The sequence below is a fragment of the Lissotriton vulgaris genome, chromosome 8 (assembly GCF_964263255.1).
Source record: "Lissotriton vulgaris chromosome 8, aLisVul1.2, whole genome shotgun sequence".
Classification (NCBI taxonomy): domain Eukaryota; kingdom Metazoa; phylum Chordata; class Amphibia; order Caudata; family Salamandridae; genus Lissotriton; species Lissotriton vulgaris.
The window spans coordinates 1511309741-1511335213 of NC_141696.1; the positions used below are offsets into that span (position 1 = coordinate 1511309741).

The window sequence follows — 25473 nt, forward strand, 5'->3', positions numbered from 1 at the left end:
CAACATTAGGTTCAAATACCATGTATCTCTGCCAAATGGACGTATCATTTCACTTTTACTCTACAAGTAGATAGGGATTCTCTATAAAGTTCTGAGAATTTGTCATATATTGCTTATTTCCATAATGACTGTTGGTGGCTCTTTTTCCATATAGCCATCGTTTCGCAATCTCTGATCAAGTATTGCTACAGTACAATTGTTCCTCTTTCAGAATAAAACAAATATTGAATATTTCCACAGTGCTTTTTCAAATGTTAGCAAACATTACAAAAATACAAATACACCTCTGGATTAGAGAGCTTCATTTTGTACCTGAAAGCTGTGCTTCTTGGACACTGGGCAGCACTTGGGAGTGGAGCATAGGCAGGGCTATCTCCTGACAAATAGCTTCGGTAATAATTGTACTGAAATGGAAAATGGAGATCTTCTCCAGAGTCTATGCAATGGCGAAGGTATTTGGATCAGTTGTTAGCTATAAAAAAGTTAACATCTGAGAAAAAATCTTGTAGAAAAAATATGAAAAATATTGATGTTTTCCATACAAATTTCCTCAGAATGTAATGATTTAGACAGCAATCAATGACATTACTGGCTCTACCCGCGCCAGGATGGCGACTTTGTGAATGCTATAGGTTTATTTAAATATTGTAATTTTCTTTGGTAACAGAATTTTTAGTTTTATGGCAAACCCTGTGCAAACAGAAATGGGGAAATAATCTAATGTGCACGAAGAGTTTTGCCCTCCAGTACACCGAGAGATACCCGGTGCTTGCTCTTATATGCCCTTCTATAGGAGCTCGAAGAGATATTACTAAAGCAATTTTCGCAAAAAATCATACTACGTCAATTTGTTTTTACCTATACATTTCTGAAAACGGTAGCTAATCAAAATTAAATTGCTTAGCTTAATATGGCAGGAAAGGAGTATGGACACTCCCAAATGTCAATTTATAGTGCCAGACCACCCGTACTATGAAGGTTTTGTTCCTTTGGTTCAAACCAAATGGTAGTATGGAACTACAGCAAGCTAGAATAGATACTTAAATTTATAACCATGATAACTGCAAACCTGATTTGTGAGTGAAAACTTATTTGAGAAATTCTAATGAATGTAGAAAACATTAATATGGAAAACCTCAAATTGATCACAAAACTAGAATAAGACAGAATGAAGGCGTCCTGACAATTCCTCAGAAGGGAATATTTCCATGTAGAGGAATTGTAATCCCGGCAAGGTTACAACAATAAACATTTACCACAATAAACATTGTTTTATAAAATTCTCAGATATGAAGGCTCTATTGGGAGAAAGCCTCCAGAGAGAAACAGTAATGATAATAAAAGAATAAAATTGTATTACACACAGAAGTGTCACAACTTTGGCTGTAGAATGTCACGCAATCAGTCTGAAAACTTGGCAGCTATGGAGTAAATACTTTGATAAGGACTAACTCACTCAATAGGAGTCAATGTGTATGAACACTTTAATCTTTAATTGTAAGGCATTTCGTTTTGGAATAGCCTTGAAATGAACTTAAAAATAAAAAATAAGCAATATTGATCTTTTCCCTGCTTGTATAAAAATATTTTCCTGATGAAAGGAAGAAAATGTTTGTCCTTGTGACGTTTTCCAAGGCATTTGATTACTTGAATGTGCTTCTACTCCTCACGCCTCAGATAGTTAGAGGGACGCAGGGAGATGCAATTGCCTTGGTGTAAATCATGTGTATTGAACTGCTCCACAATGGCAAGGTGAGACTGCTTTATTTTCTAGACCAACCAAAATGGACTGTAGAGTTTTTCCGATTTCCCAATCTTCTTGCAGATTTTACTTGTCATAGCTCTCGACTCAGCTCAGCATTTTGAGTCCTACGCTGGCAATACACAAATACTTGAGAATGGTTGGCCAACTAGTGCACAAAAGCTTATTTAGCCACAATCTAGACTTTGGGGTGTATGTCTCGCTGCAAGAATCAAGTGACCAGTCAATTGCCCGTACGCTTCAGAGATTGGATTCTGCCTTGGGCCATAAGTCTGTAGAGTGTTGAGAGATGTGTATAACGCAAAAATAGTTCCTCTGTAACTATGGTTGTGAGATTTTGCTAGAAAAACATGTAATGAGCTTGTACATCATAGAAACAACCATCTGGGAAAAACGGTTGGGATTGCCCTCAGACCCCATACCCTGAGGCTAGTGCACAAAAACTGGTTTCAATCATACAAGAACAACAAAGGTTCTATCCTTTGGAATACATGGTTAGGTGTAAACAAAAACCTGTCCGGGATGTTCCTTCACTGTTTAGTGACATCTGAATAACACAGAGGATACAAACCTGGGAGTTGAAGACTTCTGGCTGTATTGTGAACTCAAAGTTGAATTATTCAAACTCATTGCTTTTGGGGGATGTTGACGAACTTGTTATCTCCAGCTAGAACAACATGCAGGTGTTAAACTCACCAAGGGCCTTATGAGTTGAGCTCATATTTTGGAGGTCAGGTGGCTATGCAAGGTTGAAAGTGGAGAAACAAATGCCTCTATTAAAGCAACAGTTATGTATAAGGATCTCCTATTCCCACTTTGCTTTCAGCAGTTAGTGTAACAGTTACATTTTTCTGATCCATGCCATAAGTGTATGGAACCCAACTGAACAGACGTGGATTGGTCTGGACTTTTGCAAATTCAACGCTGCCTTCAAGATACGTTTCTTGCAATTCCTCTTTGCTCATCAAGGGGGTGCTGTGGTAAAGGGCTTCAATGCACCTTACAATGTCTTGTGTAGGAGTGAAAATGTGAACTTCAACCAAATAATTAACGTGGATAGGAATTGAGTGACTTATTTGCAGGGCGCTGCCCACATCACACATTATTTAAAAAAACAAAAACAATCCCATATACAAGAGGAGGGATATTTCTGATATTTTACATGTATTTGTGGCAATATAATCAGGATGCGTAAAGAACTGTATTACTACATACCATTAGTAATAGAGTGCAGTCTTTTTAAACACCAGAAAGTAATAGGCCAACGTCACACAATTGTCTTCTTAAAATATAATATTTGAGACAATAAAAATAGACATTTCTGGTGCTTCACAAAATTCAAACTATAGACAGAATAGAAGCTCCTTTAAGTTTACTCAGAGCTTTTTCATTTGATACGATTCCTTTTATGCATGTACTCCTAATAGCTGTAAAGAGGAATAACAAAACCACAAATATATCAATAGAATGGGAGTAGTGAGAGTGGGAGAGTAGCTAACCTGAAGCTGCTCCAGAGGAAATGAAAGCAGACTCAATGTAACATAAATAGTGATATCCATTTTATTGGAGAATTAAATGATCTAGTAAATACAACAGGTTTCATTGGAAGACAAGTCTGCAAAGTCAATTCAATAGGACAGGTTGAAGCGCCGATCGACCTTGCCTTCCTGGATAAGCTTTTCTCTCTTGTCCTGTGGAGAAAAGAAAAATAAGGGTTTAAATGGATGTGTGGCAAAGACTGAGAAAATGACTGGACTCATACAAACTCACTAATTTAATGTGACTCTGGGACCTGGTAATAAAGCGCCCTGAAGAGACCTCCTTTTGGAGGAGCTGTAGTATCAACTATGGCAAATACGAGGATTCATTCACACCAAGGATACACTCAAGCGGCAAAGTAACACATGAGGTCACCATGGATGTGTTGCTATTTAACTACCTCGGGTGTATGATTGACACTTGATTTTTGTGATGTCACCCCCGTTATGAGTACACAAGAACCGTGTAATAATATACAACTATGTTTTGCTATACATGTCTAATGTGCAAATAAATAGGGTTTTGAACGATTCCAGTAAATTTACCATCTCGCTTTTTCAGGGTCTCCCACAAAGTAGCACTGGTGTACCTTCGGCGAGGTACTTTCTATAACTAATGACATTAAGTAGGAATTGTAAACCATTTTGGTTGAAAGTTCAAATAATATAAAGTCCATTCGTGTGGACTACAAGTACCATAAGGTTCAATCTTTCCCTGTAGAGATCCCCTTTCTTACTGTTCTTCATGCTCTGAGCCCAGGTTCTTTAGGGTGATTCACGCTCTCCCTCATAACCTATATCTGAGTGGCTGTAAGACACTGTATAGAAAACTTGAAATAACTGTCTCGGAGGTAGAAATTCCAAATTCCATCACAAACACAACTGCTTTAAAAAAGGGAAAAAGCATAACTCAACCTCACAAACTCAATCTAAATCCAAACCCAAGACCAAGCTTTATCAATGTGCTACAAAATAAGAAAATCCATCACAGCCTTGGGGAAGATCCTTTGGTTAGTTGACTATGTATTCACCATCACTCAAACATTTCCATCTCAAAGGTTGAGGTATTCAGCCATGAATCAAATTTAACCAAATCAGAGAGGAATCAAACATTAGCGAAGCCAGTATACTTAGAATAATTAAGTCACTGTGTGCTGTACTGGTGCTACGTTGTAGTATATGTGTGGATACAGACAACACACATATGAACACAGATACCCAGGTAATGTTCATGGAGTGGCATTTACACACACATATAACAAATACAGGGACACATGCTGTCGGAGAACACAAGCAGTCACACAGAGGTGGATGGGATGTTGTAAGTGGGTCACACAGAGAGGTGGATGGAATGTTGTAAGTGGGTCACACAGAGAGGTGGATAGGATGTTGTAAGTGGGTCACACAGAGAGGTGGATGGGATGTTGTAAGTGGGTCACACAGAGGTGGATGGAATGTTGCAAGTGGGTCACACAGAGAGGTGGATGGGATGTTGTAAATGGGTCACACAGAGAGGTGGATGGGATGTTGTAAATGGGTCACACAGAGAGGTGGATGGGATGTTGTAAATGGGTCACACAGAGAGGTGGATGGGATGTTGTAAGTGGGTCACACAGAGGTGGATGGAATGTTGTAAGTGGGTCACACAGAGAGGTGGATGGGATGTTGTAAATGGGTCACACAGAGAGGTGGATGGGATGTTGTAAATGGGTCACACAGAGAGGTGGATGGGATGTTGTAATTGGTCACACAGAGAGGTGGATGGAATGTTGTAAGTGGGTCACACAGAGAGGTGGATGGAATGTTGTAAGTGGGTCACACAGAGAGGTGGATGGGATGTTGTAAGTGGGTCACACAGAGAGGTGGATGGGATGTTGTAAGTGGGTCACACAGAGGTGGATGGAATGTTGTAAGTGGGTCACACAGAGAGGTGGATGGAATGTTGTAAGTGGGTCACACAGAGAGGTGGATGGAATGTTGTAAGTGGGTCACACAGAGAGGTGGATGGGATGTTGTAAGTGGGTCACACAGAGGTGGATGGGATGTTGTAAGTGGGTCACACAGAGGTGGATGGAATGTTGTAAGTGGGTCACACAGAGAGGTGGATGGAATGTTGTAAGTGGGTCACACAGAGAGGTGGATGGGATGTTGTAAGTGGGTCACACAGAGAGGTGGATGGAATGTTGTAAGTGGGTCACACAGAGAGGTGGATGGGATGTTGTAAGTGGGTCACACAGAGGTGGATGGAATGTTGTAAGTGGGTCACACAGAGAGGTGGATGGGATGTTGTAAGTGGGTCACACAGAGAGGTGGATGGGATGTTGTAAGTGGGTCACACAGAGAGGTGGATGGGATGTTGTAAGTGGGTCACACAGAGAGGTGGATGGGATGTTGTAAGTGGGTCACACAGAGGTGGATGGAATGTTGTAAGTGGGTCACACAGAGAGGTGGATGGGATGTTGTAAGTGGGTCACACAGAGAGGTGGATATCTTCACACAGCAATGCGATCTTCAGGTTATCCTCCTATTGTAGCTAGGCAGGGCAGAGTTACATCCGAGGGCTCCCATAAAACGGAGGTTTAGACCCAATAAATGCAGAGACAACCATCAAGGAGCAGAGGACACACACAGGTTCACCAGACAGTAGTGAAGATGGCAAGCGACTTTCACTCCACCCCTCAAGGAAGAAGCTGAAGGCTGGCCGAATTAAAGAAACAACTGATTGAAAAGTACCCACTATCAAGGCTGGTCCTGAGAAAGTGAAGTTCTACATCATAATATAATAATAATCCACATTTGTAAAGCGCGAACACCCGTAAGGGTCTCCAGCGTCGGGAGGATTAAGCAAGCTATTGCCCAGAGTCACATGGCGCTGGGCTAATCTGCCGCCGGCCCCGGAGATCGAACCGTGATCCCCAGATTCCAGCATCAGTCGCCCTGACCAGGGCGCCACACCTCTCCCCATCGTCTTATTATTGGTTTAATTTGTATATGTAATATTCAAATAACTTTACATATCGCTCTATACTCTCAATAAAAACAATATTCCAGCTCGATGGTCCCAGTGACGTTAATTTAGACAATCTTGTTACGTCAGGGAAGAATCCGAGCTGTGGGTCAGTCCAAGTTTACTCTCGGTTACGGAGCCCTAGACTGTGGTTCGGTCACGCAGAGAGCAGCAGGGCTGTCACTTCTATCGTTCAACATCTATGGGAATCCTATGAGGCACGGCGGATCCTAAAAATATCGGCCATAGTATCAAGTTTCCACAAAGCCAGTTTCTCTGCTGCTGGACTCAGAGCACTGGAGAGAAATGACTCCAGCCTAGTAAAGCACCAATGATGGCCAGCGTGGCTCCCTCATCTCTCTGACCTGCAGATATCCAGGCAGTGGGGTTGGACCAGTGGAGAAAGTGAGAACCCGGCAGTCTGGATTTAGCTCTCAAGTGGCGAGCGTGGCAAGCACAGCGTTCTACTACCTTTGGTTCATGTGCAATATCACAGTTCTTTAGTTTCACTCAGAACATTCAAGCCACCTTGGTAACAATACTGTCTTGAACAAGCAGCGCATATCCCGGCATTTTTAAATACCAATTACTCTAGTTATGTCATGAAAATGGGGCACCCCAAACTCTGCTGAAACTGAAATAATAAGTTCATATCAGGTCACCGCGCTCATGCATTGGGTGCAATTTGTCGAATGCTTAAACTTTAAAGCACTTCGCGGTCCACAGCCCTTTTCCAACGTGTTCCCAGATTTCTAATGTACTGCTTTACGGATATGACCTCATAAGAAATCCCTCGCTTCTTTTTTCCAGGTTTAAGAAGACAAACACGAGCCAACCATCTTTCTCCCTCGGAGCCGCAAAACTGTGTAACAACTGAACACTACAGCATCTTAGAGAAGTGAGAACCATCGTTTTTTTGGTCGCGGTTTTTATGAGATCGACATCTGTTTAAATGAAACAACAGCACCACCGTGTGGCAGTATCTAGTCTCAAATGTCTGCTGCATCTCTCAATGTGAAAAGACTGATGTTGTGTGATGGATTGTGTGTGTTACAGAATATGTATATATAAGGGTGGGCAATTTCGCAGAATTACACCATAAGAGTAATTCGGCATGTAGCGCTATTTCTTAGTCAGTCAGTCAATTCAATTACAGTCAGTCAAAAAAAGCTTTCTTTCAACCGTACAAGCCGTAAAAGCACATACAAAAAAAGACAATACAATTGAGTAAAAAGAGCAAACATTAGAATATATCATCATAAAAACTATGTACATTAGCTCTATATTAAAAAAAATAGTACATTTCTAAGTTATGCAAAGTTTTCTAGTGCATTCTTGAGTATGCTCCCTCATGGCAACTCACGGTAATATGATTGGGTACGGTGCAATGTACAACAGAGTTTGTAGATTCTACCTTGAGTGCAGGAGGGGGTAGAGTAGCACATATTTAAACAACTAACCAATTAATTGGTAAATAAAACACCTGTCGGTAGTTAAAAAGCTTTTGACTTTATCTGATAGATCTATGTAGCTGTGTTAAAAAAATCCACATTAAAACGAATAGTATTATAAAATTTTAAAAAAACCTAGAGGGAGGGCAATTACAGTAGAAATAATCATACAATGAATATGTGCAAACATGGCATAGCAGCATATGTAAAGGTTGCTAGCAGCTAGGAGTTTCCTAAGAGGGTTTTCTTTAAAATAGCTCTACAAATGCACCACATTGAGTGTAAGAACCGAGAAATGGTGAACACAATAAGTGTATCGGTTTCTTGCTTAAAAAGCCTGTGCACCTCTATGTAGTGTCTGATCCCCATGTTTCTGCACAGTTGTAACAGCCACACGGACCTTGGCTTTCCATAGGCGGGGCAAAAAAAAAAAAAAAAGAACATACAATTCAGTTTCCTCAGCTTGATCGCACCCAGGACAATCAAATTTAGGGGCGTAAATGCTCGAAGCAGGAGCACCCCATGTCTGAATTGAAGAAAAGTTTCTTTGCCATAAGGGGTTGGATGTGATCAAGTGCCGATTTTAACCTGCATTGCTGCTTGATATCCAGAAACCTGAAGGTCAAGCAGCTCGGTTTAGTCCCCTGCCATAGTAAAGCCAGTTTGTGTTCTATATGGGAGTCAAGTAGTGCCTTTCTGGAGATTGTGGGACAGGTTTCTTCTGGTGTCGTCCACATATTTGCCCTTCCTAATGCCTGGCAAGAATTCGGATATGAGCTAGCCAAGGGAGTTTCCCTGCACCTAGAAGGCTCATAACATCCTTCAACTCCTCTTTATAATCAGCTAGTTCAGGTGTACTCCACAGGCGTCGCCAGTATAGGAGGGGTCTAGCGGAGACTACATCTGCTATAGGGCCAATCCTTAAGTCCAGCCTGAGCGGTGTTAATGGGGTACTCGTAGGGAGGCCCAGCAGTTGCCTGAGGAATAGGTTCTCTGACATAGTTAGGGAAGTTGATGAACAATGGCCCCATAATTCTGCCCCATACAATGACACTCTCCTGGCCTGTGTTTTGTAGATTTCTGCTACAGGACCTATCACTTTGTGCGTGCAAATTTTATCAACTTTTAAGATGCCCCCCCGTGGAGTGAGTCAATTTTAGACTGGCTCTAGGGCCCTTCCACCCAATCGGGGATGCGGGCAATTTGTGGCGTTAGCATTAAAAACCATGTACTTGTTTTTTTGGAGGTTGATCTCCAGTCCCCTCTTTATGCAGAAAGAGCTGAATACCTTGAGGACCCTCTGCATACTCATGGGTGATTTGTAGATTAGCAGCATGTTGTCCGCAAACTTAAGAGCTGGGATTTTGCGGTTTGCCAGCCTCGATGCATCAATGTCTTTCCCATCTAACATAGTTTCAATTAAATGGTTTAAAAAGAGAGAAGAGTGTCAGGCCAAGACACATTTCTGTCGCACTCCTTTCTCTACAGGGAAAGGGACGGAAAGTTCACCATATCTTATTCTCGCGTACTTGTCTTGGTGTAGGCATTTCAGCTGATGGCACAGATATTCTGGTACTCCCAAATCGAGAAGTATGCCCCACAGCTGATCTTGCAGCACCAGGTCAAAAGCAGATTTAAGATCCACAAATATGAGATAGAGGCTGCCACCCTCTAGTACCACAGTTTTCCAATGGATGAGTTGTAGTCTGAAGATCTGGTCTATGTTGGAGATCTTGGCCCTAATTCCTGCTTGTAAAGGTGTCAATACATTGTGCTCTTCTAACCAGGATTGCAAGCTTCCCAGAAGTACACGAGCAAAGATTTTTTGAGTGAAGTCCAGGAGGCTCATGGGACGTAATTTTCTGGATTAAGTGGTGAGCCCTTTTCATAGATAGGGATAATTTCTGCTTCAGCCCAGATAAGGGGCAACGCCGTGCCTCGTAGAACGGCATTAAATAACGACCATGGGTAGGGTGCGCAAACTGTGGGTTCGGAGCGAAATAGGTCACCAGGTATCTTATCCAGCCCCGGTGCTTTAGCTGGGAGTAAATTGCCCAATGCCACTGTGATATCCTTCATCGTACAAAGAGGAGCATCTAAATTTGGGAGGTTCACATCTAAGGTGACTGATTCTACCCTGCCCTCTTCCTCTGCGGACCTCAACTATAAAGATTTAAAATGAGTTCTGCAAACTTCTTCCCCTAGGTTTGGTCCTACAGCCAACTGGCCTTCAGATTTCCCTGTCTTCACTAAATTCCAGAAGGTTCTCATGTCGTGGTTATCCAGTGCTGTTTTTATTGCTTCCCATTTATCATTTTTGCAGTTCGTTTTTGCTCCAGTTATAATTTTTTTATATTGATCCCTGGCTTCCTTAATTCATAACAGGTGTTTCTTTTTTTGGCGATTCCTCACGATTACAGGTGTTTCATTTGTTGGCGATTTCTCACGATTACAGGTGTTTCATTTGTTGGCGATTTCTCACGATTACAGGTGTTTCATTTGTTGGCGATTTCTCACGATTACAGGTGTTTCATTTGTTGGCGATTTGGTCTGTTATTCTTTTGTATTCCTATAGTACTCATTAGACATAGGACTTACATTAGCAAACACTTTTCTGGTTTAGCCCTCAGACCCCTAAGTTTTTTGTGTATAATTCAGTCCTTCGGGGGACAATACTTAGGCATTGGTCTTTAAATGTCCCTCTAGCCCTCCCCTACTGTTTGTTTTGTCATAATTTCCTTAATTCGTGGCCTATCGTTTGTTCTGATAGAAGTAGGAAGGGCTTGCTTGGTTAACTTGCAATGCTTATTGTGCCATGGGTGCCTTGCTTTAAAATTAGGCCTGGGCCTTTTGCGATAGCAAAAAAAAAAAAAAAAAGCGTGCTAGTGCAGAGAACAGATCCTGGTGATTTTTTGCCAGTGTCAGTTGGGACGCTATACAACTGCTAGTTGCAGATAGTCGAAACGCGGCTCCTAGAAAGGGGACGGTTTGTTTATAGAGAGGCCACTTTATCTGGTGTTTGAGCAAGTTTCCCCCAGCGTACCCTCCTCCCTCCTTCAGCCAGTAGTAGGCTTGGGTTAGGGTTTGGGGATGGGCTTGGGAGGTCTACAGCAAACGGAGGAGATATTTCTAGACCAAAGGATTATGATCACTCTAGTGGCAGGGAACAACCTTAAGATCGATAACCCTATGCCAGAGACTGACGTCTACCAAGGTGGAGACTAATATTGATGCCTGCCCAGGTCTAATAAAAGTAAAATTCCAGGGACTATCGGATGGGAATCAACCATTACAGGCCCTTAGTGAATGGCTAAGTGTAACTGCATTCATTTGTAGGACATGGGGAGTCCATGCCTGTATTGGTTGGAATTTGGGTTCTGGAATTGACCATACCGAGTCCCCCTCACTTGTAATACTAGTAGATAGGCCACTCAAGGGCTCGAATAGACAGTTAAAATTCCCGGCAGTTCTCCGGTATAGTGGGGAGAAGTGAGGTTAGGCAATCGCCGTGTGAGAGGATTGCCCATAACTTACTGGCCGTGAGTAGACAATTATTGCAATCCTCATAAAAAGAGAAAAGGAAGCACAGAATGTCAAGGGACGAGGTCTCTAACTGTTTTGCATTGCATCACAAGCGCACAACCATAACTCATGTTGGTCTATGAAGGCCCCCCAATCTGGGTAATCCAGTTTTGTGTTGAGGCCTGCTATATTCCAGGATAAGATCCAAGTGCTTGGTGGTTCTACTGAGTTACCTGACGGGCCTGGGGGGTGAGGCTTTCCTCTAGTGGAGCTCGGTGTGCATTTTGGGCCCTACCCCTCCCCTATGACTAGATTCATTAGCCTGGTTTGAGTTACTAAGTGGGGTGGGAGTATGATCTAGGATGTTACCCTCATTGACCTGCTCCAAAACTTATTTTCTTCCCATGTTCATGCGAGAGGCCACCCTGATGCATATATCCCAATCTAGCCTCATATTTATCACTGGGCCATTTATTAAAGGGATCAGTTGGGTTTAGTCAGTCTACCAAATGTAAAGAGCTGAAGCGGTTGTCAACTGGAATATTATACATCATTGGTATTGGACGTTCCCAGCCTATTTTCGGCCTGGGACCACTCTGGTCACTCGCCCCCCAGCCCTCGTTGTGGGGCTATGCCTGGGGAGATAGAAGTATCCCAGGGGCAAGGAGAGGATACCCCCAGTCGCCCTAGAGTAACCCCAATTTAGGATGTGTTGGACAGCCCGGGTATGCCTGAAGTTGATCCCAACACAATCCCCAGGTATGTACTTTCGCCTCTACCCCAGCCAGCTTACCCTACGAGTAAGATTTCGCTTTGATCTTGATAAGGAAGAGGCCTGTGTTTAGTTAACCAATAAATACATTTGTTTTTAAGTTCAGAATGTGTCTTCCCTAAGCCTCTTTCCAGCTCAGGTACTCCGGCTAATACAATCACATAGGGAGTGGAGGCTGGGGCAAGTAAATGTGTGGTAGCACAGGTTGGATTTCCCTTGGTTTTATATGTGGTGGGGTCCTCTTATAGGCCTCTGTTATTTCCGGCTTGTTGTTGATCAGGTGGGCCTGGAGTGATAGGCGTTAGCCCGTTTACGGGTTCCGAGAGGGGGCAACGAAGAGGCCTCTGATGGGGGTTAACTGGATCCCGGCTTTGCGGGAGGACAGTCTGGTAATGGGAGCTGCACCCTTTTGCACGATTATGTCAGGCCCTATGGGGACAGACGAAGCGTCTTGTCCCCCAGAGACTGGCTTGATGGTATGTCGGGAGCTTGTTTGTTCCGCTTTGCTCCCTTATGTGTGACAGGTTTCTGTTTCCTCCTTTCTTCTTTTCACCGTCTCCCCGGGAGATCTTGGGGACAGGACTCGCTCCTGTCTGTGCTCGTGTACATGGAGGCTCTGGGTTTAGGATCACTTTTGGTGTTAGAGATAAAGACAAAGTCCCCGACTCCGATGGAATTGGACTTAGGGCTAGAATCGGTATCAAAGAGAGGTGTTTCTCGGTGCGCTCTATTTCGTTAGACACTGCTTCGATTGCCTGCTGGAGAATTTTAGCAATTGCGGTCGGTTGGGCGGTTAAAGGTGCAGATGGAACTTTCTGCCGGGTGACGGGACCTTTCGCTGGGGGGGGGGGGGGGGGGGGGGGGGGTGGGGGGGGGTTTGCCCATGGCTGCTTGTGGAATAGTCCTCAACAGTACGTAAGATTCTTAGTGGCTTTCAAGGGAGAAGCAAGCAGTGTGCAATTGTAAGTGCACTGACCTTAGAGTTGCCTGCTGAGTTCTCACTGTCCCACGGTCGATCATCCAAGTGTGACACAAAGAGGGGTGGCCCAGCCCAGCCTCATCCGGTCTAGGACAGGCGCAGATAGGCCCGCCCTTGGACCGGGCTTTGCCCAGGCGCGGGCCGGGTACGCCCACATGAGTCCTGCGGTGCGGGAGCCCTGTGCCTCTTTTGTGCACCTCCCGGCACTGACTGGTGGCGTGAGCACCGCTTGGGGTGCAGGGAGTTGTGGTCTCTGGCCTCCGTCCTTCTCTCACAAGACCAGCGAGACCAGCGTGTTTCCCCCAATGACTCTGGCGGCGGTGGCAGCAATGAACCAACTGGCAGCAACTTCAGGTAAGGACAAAACACTCTCCTGTGGTGCGGGAGCCCTGCGCATCTTTTGTGCGCCTCCCGGCGCAGACTGGTGGCGTGCGCACCTCTTGGGGTGCTGGAAGTTGTGATCTATGGACTCCGTCCTCCTCTCACGAGATCAGCATATAGGTTAAGGTCTTAAATTTAATGCGATTCTCCACTCTCAACCAGTGGAGATCGCGAAAGGGACTAGAAATGAAAGTAAATTTGGGAATCTGGCAGAGCAGGTGAGCAGCAGCATTTTGAACCATTTGTAACTTATGAATCACCTCCTTATTGGCTCTAAGAAAAAGGATTTTGCCATAGTCCAGGCAAGAGGTGACCAAAGCCTGGACTACCGTTCTTTTTGTAGACTCCGGCAGCACCCATAAAATCTTTTTGAGCCATCTAAGAATGGAAAAACATGTTGCAGCCACCTTTATGGCTTGAGGCCTCATCGAGAGATGATAATCTATCACAAATCCCAAATTATGGGCTTGTTTAGTAGGCTGAGGGGTAACACCCAATTCAGGAGGCCAGTGTTGGGGGCCCCAAAGTTCTTTATTTTTCCCTAGGATGAGCACCTCTGTCTTCTCTCCATTAAGCTTAAGTGAATTGAATTGCATCCACTGCATGATTTTACTCAATCCAACTTGAAGAAAAGAGGGCCAGAAGGCTCCTTTAGCAGAAAGGGAGAAGACTATTTGGGTGTCATCGGCATAGGAAAAAATTGACAGCCCTGCCTCCTCAGCAATATCAGCCAATGGTTTAATAATAAATGTTAAACAATAAATGGCTGAGAACCAAGCCCTGTGGCATCCCGTAAGGGGAAGCATGAACTTAGGAAACTACTTTAGAAGAGAAAACCTGAAATGTACGACCAGACAGAAAATGTGCTATCCATCCCAAGGCAACTCCAGTCACACCAATAGATCAAAGTCTTTGTAAGAGCACAGTATGGGACACCATATCAAATGCGGCGCTCAGGTCGAACAATATGAGCGTCCCAGTGTCCCGAACATCCAAATGGCTACGCAACATTTCATTCACTCCCAAAAGTATGGTTTCTGTGGAATACCCTTCTCTAAACCCCGATTGAGATGGGTGTAAGAGCTTATGGGACTCCACATAGTAAGTTAATTGCAAGTTTACATGTTTCTCCAATAGCTTGGAGAAAACTGGGAGCAGGGAAATGGGTAGAAAGTTGGAAAGTTGGGCTGGGTCGGCATTAGGTTTCTTTAACAATGGATGAACCATCGCATGCTTCCATTCAAGAGGAATCAGGGCTCACGTAAGGAGGCATTAAGTAGCTCCTTAATCTGCTCTCTAATAGAAGGGTCAATTTTTTGCAGTATAGAAATAGGAAGCGGGTCCCGAGGGGAACCTGATTTTACACTATTTAAGACACGATTCAAAGAAATCGTGTCAAACAGTGTCCATTGTTCAAGTTTATTCAACGCAAGCAGGATTAATTGTGTATTTAATGGTAATTTTAGAATCAAAGAGTAATGCAGAAATACTGAAATTACTCCAGATACTCTGGCATAATCGAAATTCTGCTTCAGCTTGATATATATATCATGAGTACATGAATGTACATTTTTTGAAAATGGTTCTCCAACATACAATAAACACTTTACTTAACATTTACTTAAATCTTACAAAATGTGGGGGATGTTCCCATCCAGAGTCTTACCCTATCTGTTTTGAAAAGGTAGTACCAGAATATAAGAGGTCCGACACCCCACACTAAACCAAGCAAGGAGGTTTTTGGAGTAGGCCTGAAGTTTGGGTAGACATTCACTGTTCGGGCATGAGTCCAACGGGTCAAAGCGGGATCCTCCTACAACATGAAATTTCTGGGTTTAACATACACAGAAAGGTAGAGTTCTATACATTGCAGTTTGAAAAACCATAAAAACATGCACAGTCTGTAGATGTTAAGAAGCCAACATTATATGCACATGAACAAACCCTGAAATCGGATTTAGTGCAGAAAATGAACCAGATTTACATAAACTTTGGATATTGGAAACGCACAATTATAGTAACCTCTTCCAATTACGGCAATAGGTTTCATTCTGGCAGCCTAACCGAAGTGTATGCCACATCGGGACAAACAAACTCGCATGCATCTATGTACAAATTAACACATTAAATTTTTTTTTTTATTATTATTATATTTTTACAAAGAAAATCTCACAACACTTTCCAAATGTCGATCAAAAACATGTGTCGTTATCTGTCAGTGCCCCTAGGCACACGTGCCATTTAAATCAAGAATAAATGGTGAATTTTACCCGGGGTTTACACCTGTGTGCAGTACCTTAATATTCCAAGTGAACTGAACCTATAAGTGGCAAGTGGGTCTTAGACAGTGGGCCGGATTACTATCACACGTTACTAGTACTGGTTGCATATGCTAATTTGTTAAATTCTACAATGACCCTAAGAATTTTTGGGTCGGTGAATTGCAGTAGTGGCAGTAAGCTGTACGTGTACCTAACATATTAGATAAGACAACTTAAGCATGGAGGGGTGCAGTAGGAATAAAGCTGCTCATCTGTCCCTTACTCAAGGTCTGTGTGCTCTACTAAGCAAGAATGGCGAGTCCATCTCAGTAGGTGAATGTCCCTGCTTCAGTCACCAATATGCAACCTTAAGGCCACAGATTCAAACCCCAATGGCTGAACTGATTCTTTAAGAGGATGCTGTCTATTAATCCCAGCGTCTGTCTTCCATTTCTGCTGTCTGACAACCAAACTGCGTTTTCCTATTGTCCCTGGCACTATATCTTCCAAGTCTCAACAGCAATGTCTCACAATCCCAGGCCTCGTATTACCCTTCACAAGTGTCCACGCCCCATCCAAGCATCTATGTCCCGCCCTCCCATCGCGAATGTGTCCTTGACCACGTGGCCATACTCTCCACTCCTCGTCACATTAGTGCAAGAGCACCATCTTGGTTAAGGAGCGCTTCTTCAACTGCACACATTGAGAAGGCAGAGTCTGTATCGTCACCAACCCTACCTACAGAGATGATGTTTCCCATCTTCAGCCACAGAAAGGTATCAGGATATTGTGGACCTTCACATTTCAAACCCATTTGAATCATCTTACTAGAACCAACAAACCATTTCCATAGCACTATATCCCCCACAGGCTTTCAAGTACTTTTTTCAGTTTCCTTTTCCCTCTCAGAGCAAGTGAGTGTTTAACACATTCTTAAAGGGAAACCATGTTTGACAAAGCTTTCACATTTCAGGAAGAGAGTTCCAGAGTGTGGCATCCCGACGGGAAAAGGTCTTTTTTCAGATACATTTTGCGATTAGATCTTAAAATTGTTTCCTGATTAAATATTCAAAGACGAATTTTTAACAATGCAGGATTGGTGTACCCAGTTCCGGAGATATTGACAGCTGATATTAGACTGGTCCCTCCCCCTTAAAGACCAGGTCCCCCTTGATCCTAGTTCCAGTGCCTTCCTTGGGTGTCACCAGTAAAATGGGCGAGTATGCCACTGGAAAAATATTGATTTCTACCAACATTTTCTAGGCTACATAAAGAAAAGGGCACCATTGGGCAAACTGTCTCACTAGTCCCAGCAGGTCCATGAAAAGCCAGATCTACCAGATGAGTCTGGCACTATTAGCTGGACTCAAGTAACTATGAGAACGGGGTCACTAGCCAAAGAGTAGTGGCCTGACACAAGGACATTACCACCAGGAAAGCACGAGAGCCATTGTCAGGTGGGGTCTTAAAAGTGCCGGTGCCCAAAGCTCTGCTCAGAAGATCACCGCCGGCGCCATTAAAGTTTAGCGAGCTGAATATTAAGGCTGCATAGTGTTCAATCCACTTCATGCCTCCTTAACCCTCTACCAGATACTCCCTCCCCCTTTATCTCACTCTTGCAGGTTCCTCCTTTCTCTTTTTAGGATTCTTTTTTCAACTTTCTCTTCCTTCTTCTTTCCCGTTTGTGTGTTATTCCATGCCTTGTTCTCCAGAAATATCTGATGAGGAAAAATAAGTGCTGGTTCCAAAGAATTAGCGCTGGTTGCCACTCAATTATGCACTGGTCCTAATTATCTGGGTAGTGGGTAATTGTAAGGAATCATTTTTAGGGAGGCATTTTATTTCAGCCTTGGCACCCAAGTATAGTCCAGGAACATTGCTTGGACCAGTCTCTTTGCATTTATGTCACTTGTCAAACTTTAAGACTCATTTGCAAGACCAGAGCACTTCCAAAGATCAAGCGCCATAGGAACACTGCCATAACATCAATGTTATCAGGAGCTAACAATGTATAATAATGTTAGGAATCGTATCTCAGCCCCAGAAGATGCTAACACTTTGTTTTTTTGTATACATCTTTAATTTTACCTAAACTAGTTATTACTTACCTGTTAGTACAGAATAGACATTGATATAACTGAGTTTTACTTATAGTGTCATACTGTGTCCGAGCTTCATAATCCTCCACCTCCTAAAATAAGTCTTCTGTACCCTGACAGAGTAAAGTGCTCACTGAGGGAAACTTCTTCCCTGGAACCCTCAAAAAGTTTGGATGATTTCTATTCCCCAGCCAACTTAAATGGTTTTAATCCAACCAGTAAATCTCTGGACATCTCTAGGGTGAGAAAGATTGTGAGAAATTTATGAATGGCCACAAACCATTGCGTTTTCTTGAGTTAAAAGATTGCCAAGAGTGAACATACCCAGATCTGTCACCCCCGGGTGGGATTTATTCCCCACATAATATTATATCGCTGTGGGGTAATATGTGGGAGTAAATAGATTTAGGATTGCTATATAATTTGTTTCTTACAGCTTAGCAGTCAAATATCCAGCAATTTGTGCTTGTAAATTTATAAGTGTGAACGGTTGTGCAACTCAGGCCCTGTTTTGCTATTTACTGGATTGTATTGAGTTTAATGACATGCACTTTCTGAGCTCCCCAAGCATCACCTTCAGAGAGCGAGGAAGAGCGGCTGGCTAGATCACACATCAGTCTGCCTCCTGTACTGTCTGCTGATCTGGTTGATCACCCTGGGTATTCCCCCCCCAAAATAAGGCCTCCTGACACACATTCACATCTGATAGGTTTCATTTTCCGATGCACCACCCACTTACATTTACGAGTTAGCATAATGTGTCTAACTAATGATGTATTTATTTATTTATTTACGTTTATATTCTCCATCTTATTATTCATGTATGCGTGTGATGTTATTCAGTTTTCTTAGCTTAGCTTGTGTGCCACCATTTTGGGGTGCTTCTCTCTGCGTGCGAGTCTCACCCGCTCATTACCCCCTCCCGTAGGAATAGGAAAACCCTGAACGCAGCAGTTTTTGTTTCTTAGCTAACTGTGACCGAAACTAATAACAAAAACCTAATCAGTAATGTTCTCATGCGCAGGAGATGCTGAGGCCCAGCTCAGCGGCCTTGGGCAGAGATAACCAAATGTTGCTATTGCAGGTGTAGATGCCTCTGGTGTGAGGCAATTGTTCACCCTCTCCGGGGTCCAGTACTTTTCCAGGATGGGCGTGTTTTACTTTGCTGTACCATGTTATAATGTATTGCTGTGATGAGATGAGTCAGTCCTCTCGGCGCACTCCTAGGGGTGAGGTCGGACAGGGCCCTCTCATATGGGAGTTTGTTGCCTAATAAAACACTGTTTATTCTTCTCCACTGTCCGGCTGACTTCTTACTTGGTAATTATAGGTGAGTGCAGTAAATCACTCGGGTGGATTTGAGCCACGCTTATCACACCCCTCAACGAAATTAACATTGACAACATGCTTAAAGCTTAAAAACCATCATCACTTTATCAACCCTTTTCTGCCAAATGTCTTCAATGAGGTCAAATCCTCTACTCTCCCTGTATGGAGCAAGATCGTAAACTCCTCTCCCTGCTAAGGCACCTACCCTGACTGCCTAAAAGCAGGACAGGTAACCCTCATTTTGAAAAAACGAACGGCTGATTGTTCAGACCTCAATAACTACAGCACAATCTCCAACATTCCCACTATAGTGAAACATCTTGAAAAATGTGTCCATATCCAACTCTGCAACCACATAGACAGTTTCCAACTTGACCAATTCCAATATGGCTATCGTCAAGGTTTCAGCACAGAATACGCACTCACTCACATAGTGAATGAAGTTTTAAAAATGCTGTACCAGAATGAATCGTGTCTCCTTATCCTACTTGGCTTCTGGTCTGTGTTCGACACTGTCAAACACGACCGCCTACTAAAACTATTTTAATGGAGGATGGATGTATCAAGGTCTGTCCTTCCCTGTATTACCTCATTCCTCCACAACAGAACCCAAAGAGTCAAGTCCAATCAATCCCTGTCCAAGCCCACTGCGATCACCACGGGGTCCCACAGGATTCCCCTCCCACCCATTCCCTTCAACCAATTCTTGAAACCACTAGCAGGCTCCTTGACATCTTCTAACCTACTTTATCACAGTATGCAGATGACACTCAACTGTATCTGAAAAAATCACCTCCCAAGATTACCTCATGTCCCTCAATATTATTCTACAAAATACTCAAAACTGGCTTACTTGCAACCACCTCAAAAGGAATGCCGCCAAAATGGAATTCTTCCTCATTACCCTGAAACCCCTCTCCCCCCCTTCCTCAACACCACAATCTCAAGATCGGCCTATGGATGAAGCATCTAACAGCCTTCAACTGCTCTCCTCACATTGTAGAGTCTGCGAGATCCTAAGGAATTATGATAGACAAATAGCGGGACATGCAGAATCACATCAGCTCAGCCAAAGGAGTGAATTATCAGGTGAGGAAAGGAAGCTTAAACCCTTCCTTCCCCAAGACGACTTTAAATCTGAGGTCCGAGATCTCGTATTGCCTAAACTTGACTACGGAAATGTTACACTTGCGGGCTTTCCTAGTTATAAGCTGGCCCCTCTCAGGGCCTCCCTTAACTCTGCTACCAGACTCATCACTGGAACAAAAAGAAACAAGCACATCTCCCCAGGCCTAAAATTATTGAATTGGCTCCCTTATGAGGAAAGAATTCAACTAAAAATCGTGTGCATGACGCATAAAGCCTTACATTTCAATACCCCTATGTATTTGGCACAAAACCTAGAACTATTGGGTGGGATCAGAACATCGTGCAGTACCAGCTCCCTGGTGCTGAAACCATAGATTTTCCTTTAAAAAAAATGCAACAGGGCCTTCTCGGGTATCACTCTAAAAACTTTTAACTTTCTGCCTCCAGAAATTCATTGGATTCCGTTCCGTTGACTGCTTCCTGAAAAAACAGAAGTGAAAGCACTACTGATTGACACATTTTTGCCCTAAGATCACTCCTGTTGCTTTCACAAACTTATCGATGACTAGGACTCTTTTGCTGACCATGACCATTTTATTACCGACTTCCTATGGAGGTCAAACATTTTCAACCTGTTGAGTTGTTTGTTTTGCATATTTTTTTGTATTGGTGGACTGTTTTCTTTTGTCTCCTAATTATCTTGTTCGTCCCATAATGTAAAGCGCTCTGATACCCTGATGGATCATATCCGCACTATAGAAAAAAAGTTATAAAAATAAAAACATTTCGACAATCTTGTTCACCTCTGACAATAGGCCATAGACTTTATTTAGTTTTCAACTCTGCCTTTACTCTCCCTGCAGAATTGCCTTCCTGCATTCTTTGCTCTCTGCCCTCCTCTAAGTCTTCCTAGGTGCAATTATGGTTGCTCATGCTGATTTGTCGCAGCTGCCTATGTACTCTTCATGGTCTTCAGTTCTTTCTTTGCTCTCCTTATGGCAGCATGTATGTTCTGGATTCATTTAGATGCCCAAGGTGCATGCAATGACAGACCATCAGTCTATTAATTCCAGACTCTGCCTTTTTAGGTCCTGTTTGAGATCCATGATATCACTTTGCATGTATGCTGAGGCATTGTGGCAGCTGATTCCTGGCTCTCAACCATTAGCCCCGTCTTTTTTCTCTCAGTAGAACTCCCTTCAAAGGAGTTTCATCTTCTATGCTCTCCGAGATCACCAGGCATTGCGCCATACGGCTGCTGTTTGATGCTGACAGCAGAATCTATGCTCTTTAATCTCCAGTCCCGTCATGCTCTCATGCTCTGATTACTTCTTGTGATGGGTTTCTTTTGGTGCTGTCAGTGCTGGGCTGACTGCTGACCTCATGCCCTGCTAATCTTCAGCTATCTTTGCTCTCCTACCTTAATTCTTCTCTTGTGAACTACACTTATGTGCTCTTGGAGATCTCTAGGCAGCAACCTTTTATAGTTTACTGAAGTAACAATAACGCTTTTCCCCCAAGCATAATGTTGTCATCACTGAAGTCACTTAAGTTGTCGCTGATGTTATTAATTATGTCACAGAACATGTAATGAGTATTGCAATATGGGAGGTCATAAGCAGTTTTTTCTGAAAATTTGAGGTATTTTTAATGCAAAGTAGCAATATAAAGTCGATGTCATTTTAAGTAAGACTGACTTACTAACTTTGTCAAAGAGTCAGTACACCATTTTGGATTGGAGCGGGGCAGACTAGATTGGAGCGGGCAGATTGGAGCTGGCCAGACTGGAGCGGTGCAGGTTGTTGTGGACTGGAGGGGGGCAGAATTAAGTGGGGAGAGTGTTTTGGATTGGAGTGGGATAGATTGTTTTTAACTGGGGTGAATTGGAGTGGAGCTTTGCTGCATTCACACAGGCACCGACACGGCTGGACTGTTTCAATAGTTGCATTTTACAAAAGGCTCCGACGTGTTTCGGCAGTTTGCACCACCTTGCACTATATCTATATATATACTGAGCAATTCCCAAGTTTTAGGTGAAGAGCAGCTCCTGTATATTTAAGACTATACAACATCACCAGACCTCTAACGTTGCTCAACTCAAATGTCTGTTTTTCTAGCAGTTTTCAAGCATAGGATTATCGTAGTGCCATCCACGCCGAGTTAGAGAAGTGACAAAGTCCTTTGGCATTTTTACAGCAAAGTATTAAGGATAGGATTAGCTACTGCCATCCACGTCGAGCTACAAAATTGCAAAAGCCTTTTACAAATCCAGGCACAGTACTACAGCTTTCAATTGGTAAAGTATACAAGCCAACGTGGAATGAACAAAAGCAGTCACTGACACACGTGTTTAGCTCTTATCAGAGCTTCTCAGAGAGACATGGCTTTGACCAGACACAAGGGAACATCCAATATAAGTCAAAACAATACCCTTTCAGGCTGAGAGTGCTGCATAAAACAAGCAGAAAAGGTATTAGGGAACTGTGGGCAGATCATAGGTTTTAGGTGGACAGCAATTTACTTTTCAGCTCGGTGTGGATGCCACTACACTAACTAATTCTATGCTTAAAGACTATTGTTTAATCAGAAAGGGCTTTGTCACTTTTCTAACTCGGCATGGATAGCACTATGCTAATCCTATACTTAACCCCTCCCATGCTCATGACGAGCCACGGTGCTCGTGTGCCCATGACTAGCTGAGCTCGTCATGACCGTTAGAACGCTCACACGCGGGGCTAATTCCCCCGCTGTGCACACGAGCACCGTGGCTCATGACGAGCAGCCAACAGGTTAAAAACACTGCTAGAAAAACAGACATTTGAGGTGAGCAGATTTAGAGTGTAGGTAGTGTGGTGTTGTAGAGTGTTCCATATAAAGGAGCTGCTCTCCACCCAAAACCTGGGAACTAACCAGGAGTTCCCTACTTCTTTTTTCGCATAATGTATGAGTCGCGCTAAGCCTGAAAAAGGGGGGGGGGGGGAGAGAGAGAGAATACACACACACCATCTATCGTACAGACTATGTGTAAGTGGTACCTACATGCAGGGCATGAATGAGCTGAACATTTTTCCCAATTTATATCACAATTCTGGAACTTGAGACTTGCATCAGAGTTCAGCCTGTCTATGGAAAACCCATGCTGTTCATGAACTTTTTCATCAACTCTCTCAGCCCGGGTAGTGCAACCAACCCACTTCCACTCCCATTGTCTTTAACTTCTTCTGCTCATATTTGCCACCAGTCTAATCAGCTAGCTACTTAAAATAAGTGCTAAGTAGCACGTGCTTGCATTAGCACTTTAAAAGCAATTAAACAAAGTCCTTCGTTTTTCTATGCATAAGGCCAGATCACTAGGTGAAAGCGAGCCTATTCTGCTGCAACTGCAAGAGATTTGGGAGTGCCTAAAATAAAAGTTATCCTTTCATGTGTTTACAGTCTGCATACACTGTTCTCGACTCTGGATTCCATTTGAATTAGTACTGTACTTTAATATGACTATCACAATGTTTTTCAGATGTCTGGCTGTGTAGTTTGATTACATAAAGCATATATAAACAAGCAATAGTTTAAAGACACTTTCTGTAGCCTCACTGATTGCGCATAGTTTGTTGAATAAAAGAATAATCTACATCTGCAGGTCTTTTTTCTTTTAAATACATATTGATGACTTAGAAGGTGAACTCCGTAAAAAGTCACCACACTTCATATGTGGCCTTCATAACTAAACACAGAATTCCACGTGTGGTATCCTGAACACTACACAATAGGCGTGATTTAGTGGAGTGGTGTGGCTCACTGGTTAGAGGCGGCAGACCCGGAAGCAGAGGACCGCCCGAACCAGGGTTCAATCCCTGACGCGGCAGGGTCGTGAACCAGGGTCAGCGGACTCGATAATTCTCGCCTCGGTGCCTACTCTAACCAGGGATCACACTCGGTAACTCTGGGCATTAGCTTGGCTCATCTCCACAACGGCCCCCCCACAAACGCTGGAGATGGCTGGTTTCACCTTGGAGATACCCAGGAGGGAACATCTCACAGGGAAAGCCAGGACGGGTTCTCCAGCGGTCTATAGCGCCAGGACGCCTCCGGCTAGCAGTGCGCTTTACAAGACACACACATTTACATTTACAAAACTAAACACAATCCACCACATGAGACGACCAGAACAAGATACAATATGGCAGTTGGCACCTCCAATCCTGGACCCAACACAATAGAGGTGGCTCACATAATTCATCAAAATACGCCAAATGTGGCCTCTACACTTGCACACAATCCAGATTTGGCACCCAAATAATCAACACAATACTCCTGATGAGGTCTCACTATATTATGTGTATTGGTCACACAACCGCCCTTCTGGACTCAATATAGGTCATTCACTGCACCTCAAAATGTCTTCGCCCCTCCAACAAACGCTCTGAGATGGCAACCTGAGCTTTGAGGGCTCTATGTGGGATCTTCTTTAGGTGCATCTAATACGAGAACTTCAAGATACTCCAGGATAAGGAAAGCTCGCAATGCTGGTAACTGGTGACGGCCTATAGTAGCGAGTGAACTGCTTTATACTAGAGTAAGAAGGGAAGTTTATCCAGCTTACACTGGCTGTATTACATGCTGGTACTTGAATGCCATTCTTATAATGGGATCAAACCTGAACTGGACGGAAAACTTAAGAGTTCTGTTTTTGGGACATTGGTTTGCTGCACCACGGTAGTATTATGCGCCCTGCTCTGGCTGTGCTCTACAAATACGTGTAAAATGGGTCCATATAAAGTAACCCTGCCAAATTCACACGTCCATATATGATGTACTGCTCCAATGTGGGTTTTCTTTTAATTCTGGGACTTGTAGTCTTCTTAATATCATTATAAAACAGAAATACAAGTCGCAAAATTCAAAAGGAAAAATCCTGGCCGGCAGCAGCACATGAACCTGGGATTAACACCACTACCCCTGGATGCTGCACTCACAATCAGGTGCCTGCGGTGAGGGTCGTTCAACTGCAGCTGGTACTGCCGCTTCATCTGGGCCCTGAGGGCCAGCCGCTCCTCCTGGGCCCTTCGCTGCTCTGGGGTCACCTCGTAGTACTCCGCCGGGTCCAGGGTCGGTGGCATAGAAGCCAACGGCGCAGGCTTGTAGGTCGCCATCTTGCGGGCGCTGTGACCTGGGACAGGCAAACCTGACAGCGGCTGAGGGCTGCGCATGCGTCAGTCAATCCCCAGCCTCTCGTAGCATATGCGCATGCGTCAGAGGCGCGAGCGGGTTTGCAAAGTCAAACCC

At 43.6% G+C, this 25473-nt stretch overlaps 1 protein-coding gene across 1 annotated transcript; it reads right to left on the reverse strand.

Annotated features, from left to right (window-relative positions):
* Nucleotides 1-3299: 3299 nt before the first annotated feature.
* NDUFB4 (NADH:ubiquinone oxidoreductase subunit B4) lies at nt 3300-25473 on the reverse strand. Its single transcript, XM_086933544.1, has 3 exons — nt 25164-25473; nt 15079-15225; nt 3300-3453 (listed from the first exon to the last, which is right to left on the reverse strand). Exons 1-3 carry the CDS (start codon nt 25395-25397, stop codon nt 3391-3393), a joined length of 444 nt encoding a protein of 147 aa, XP_086789670.1. The 5' UTR covers nt 25398-25473; the 3' UTR covers nt 3300-3390.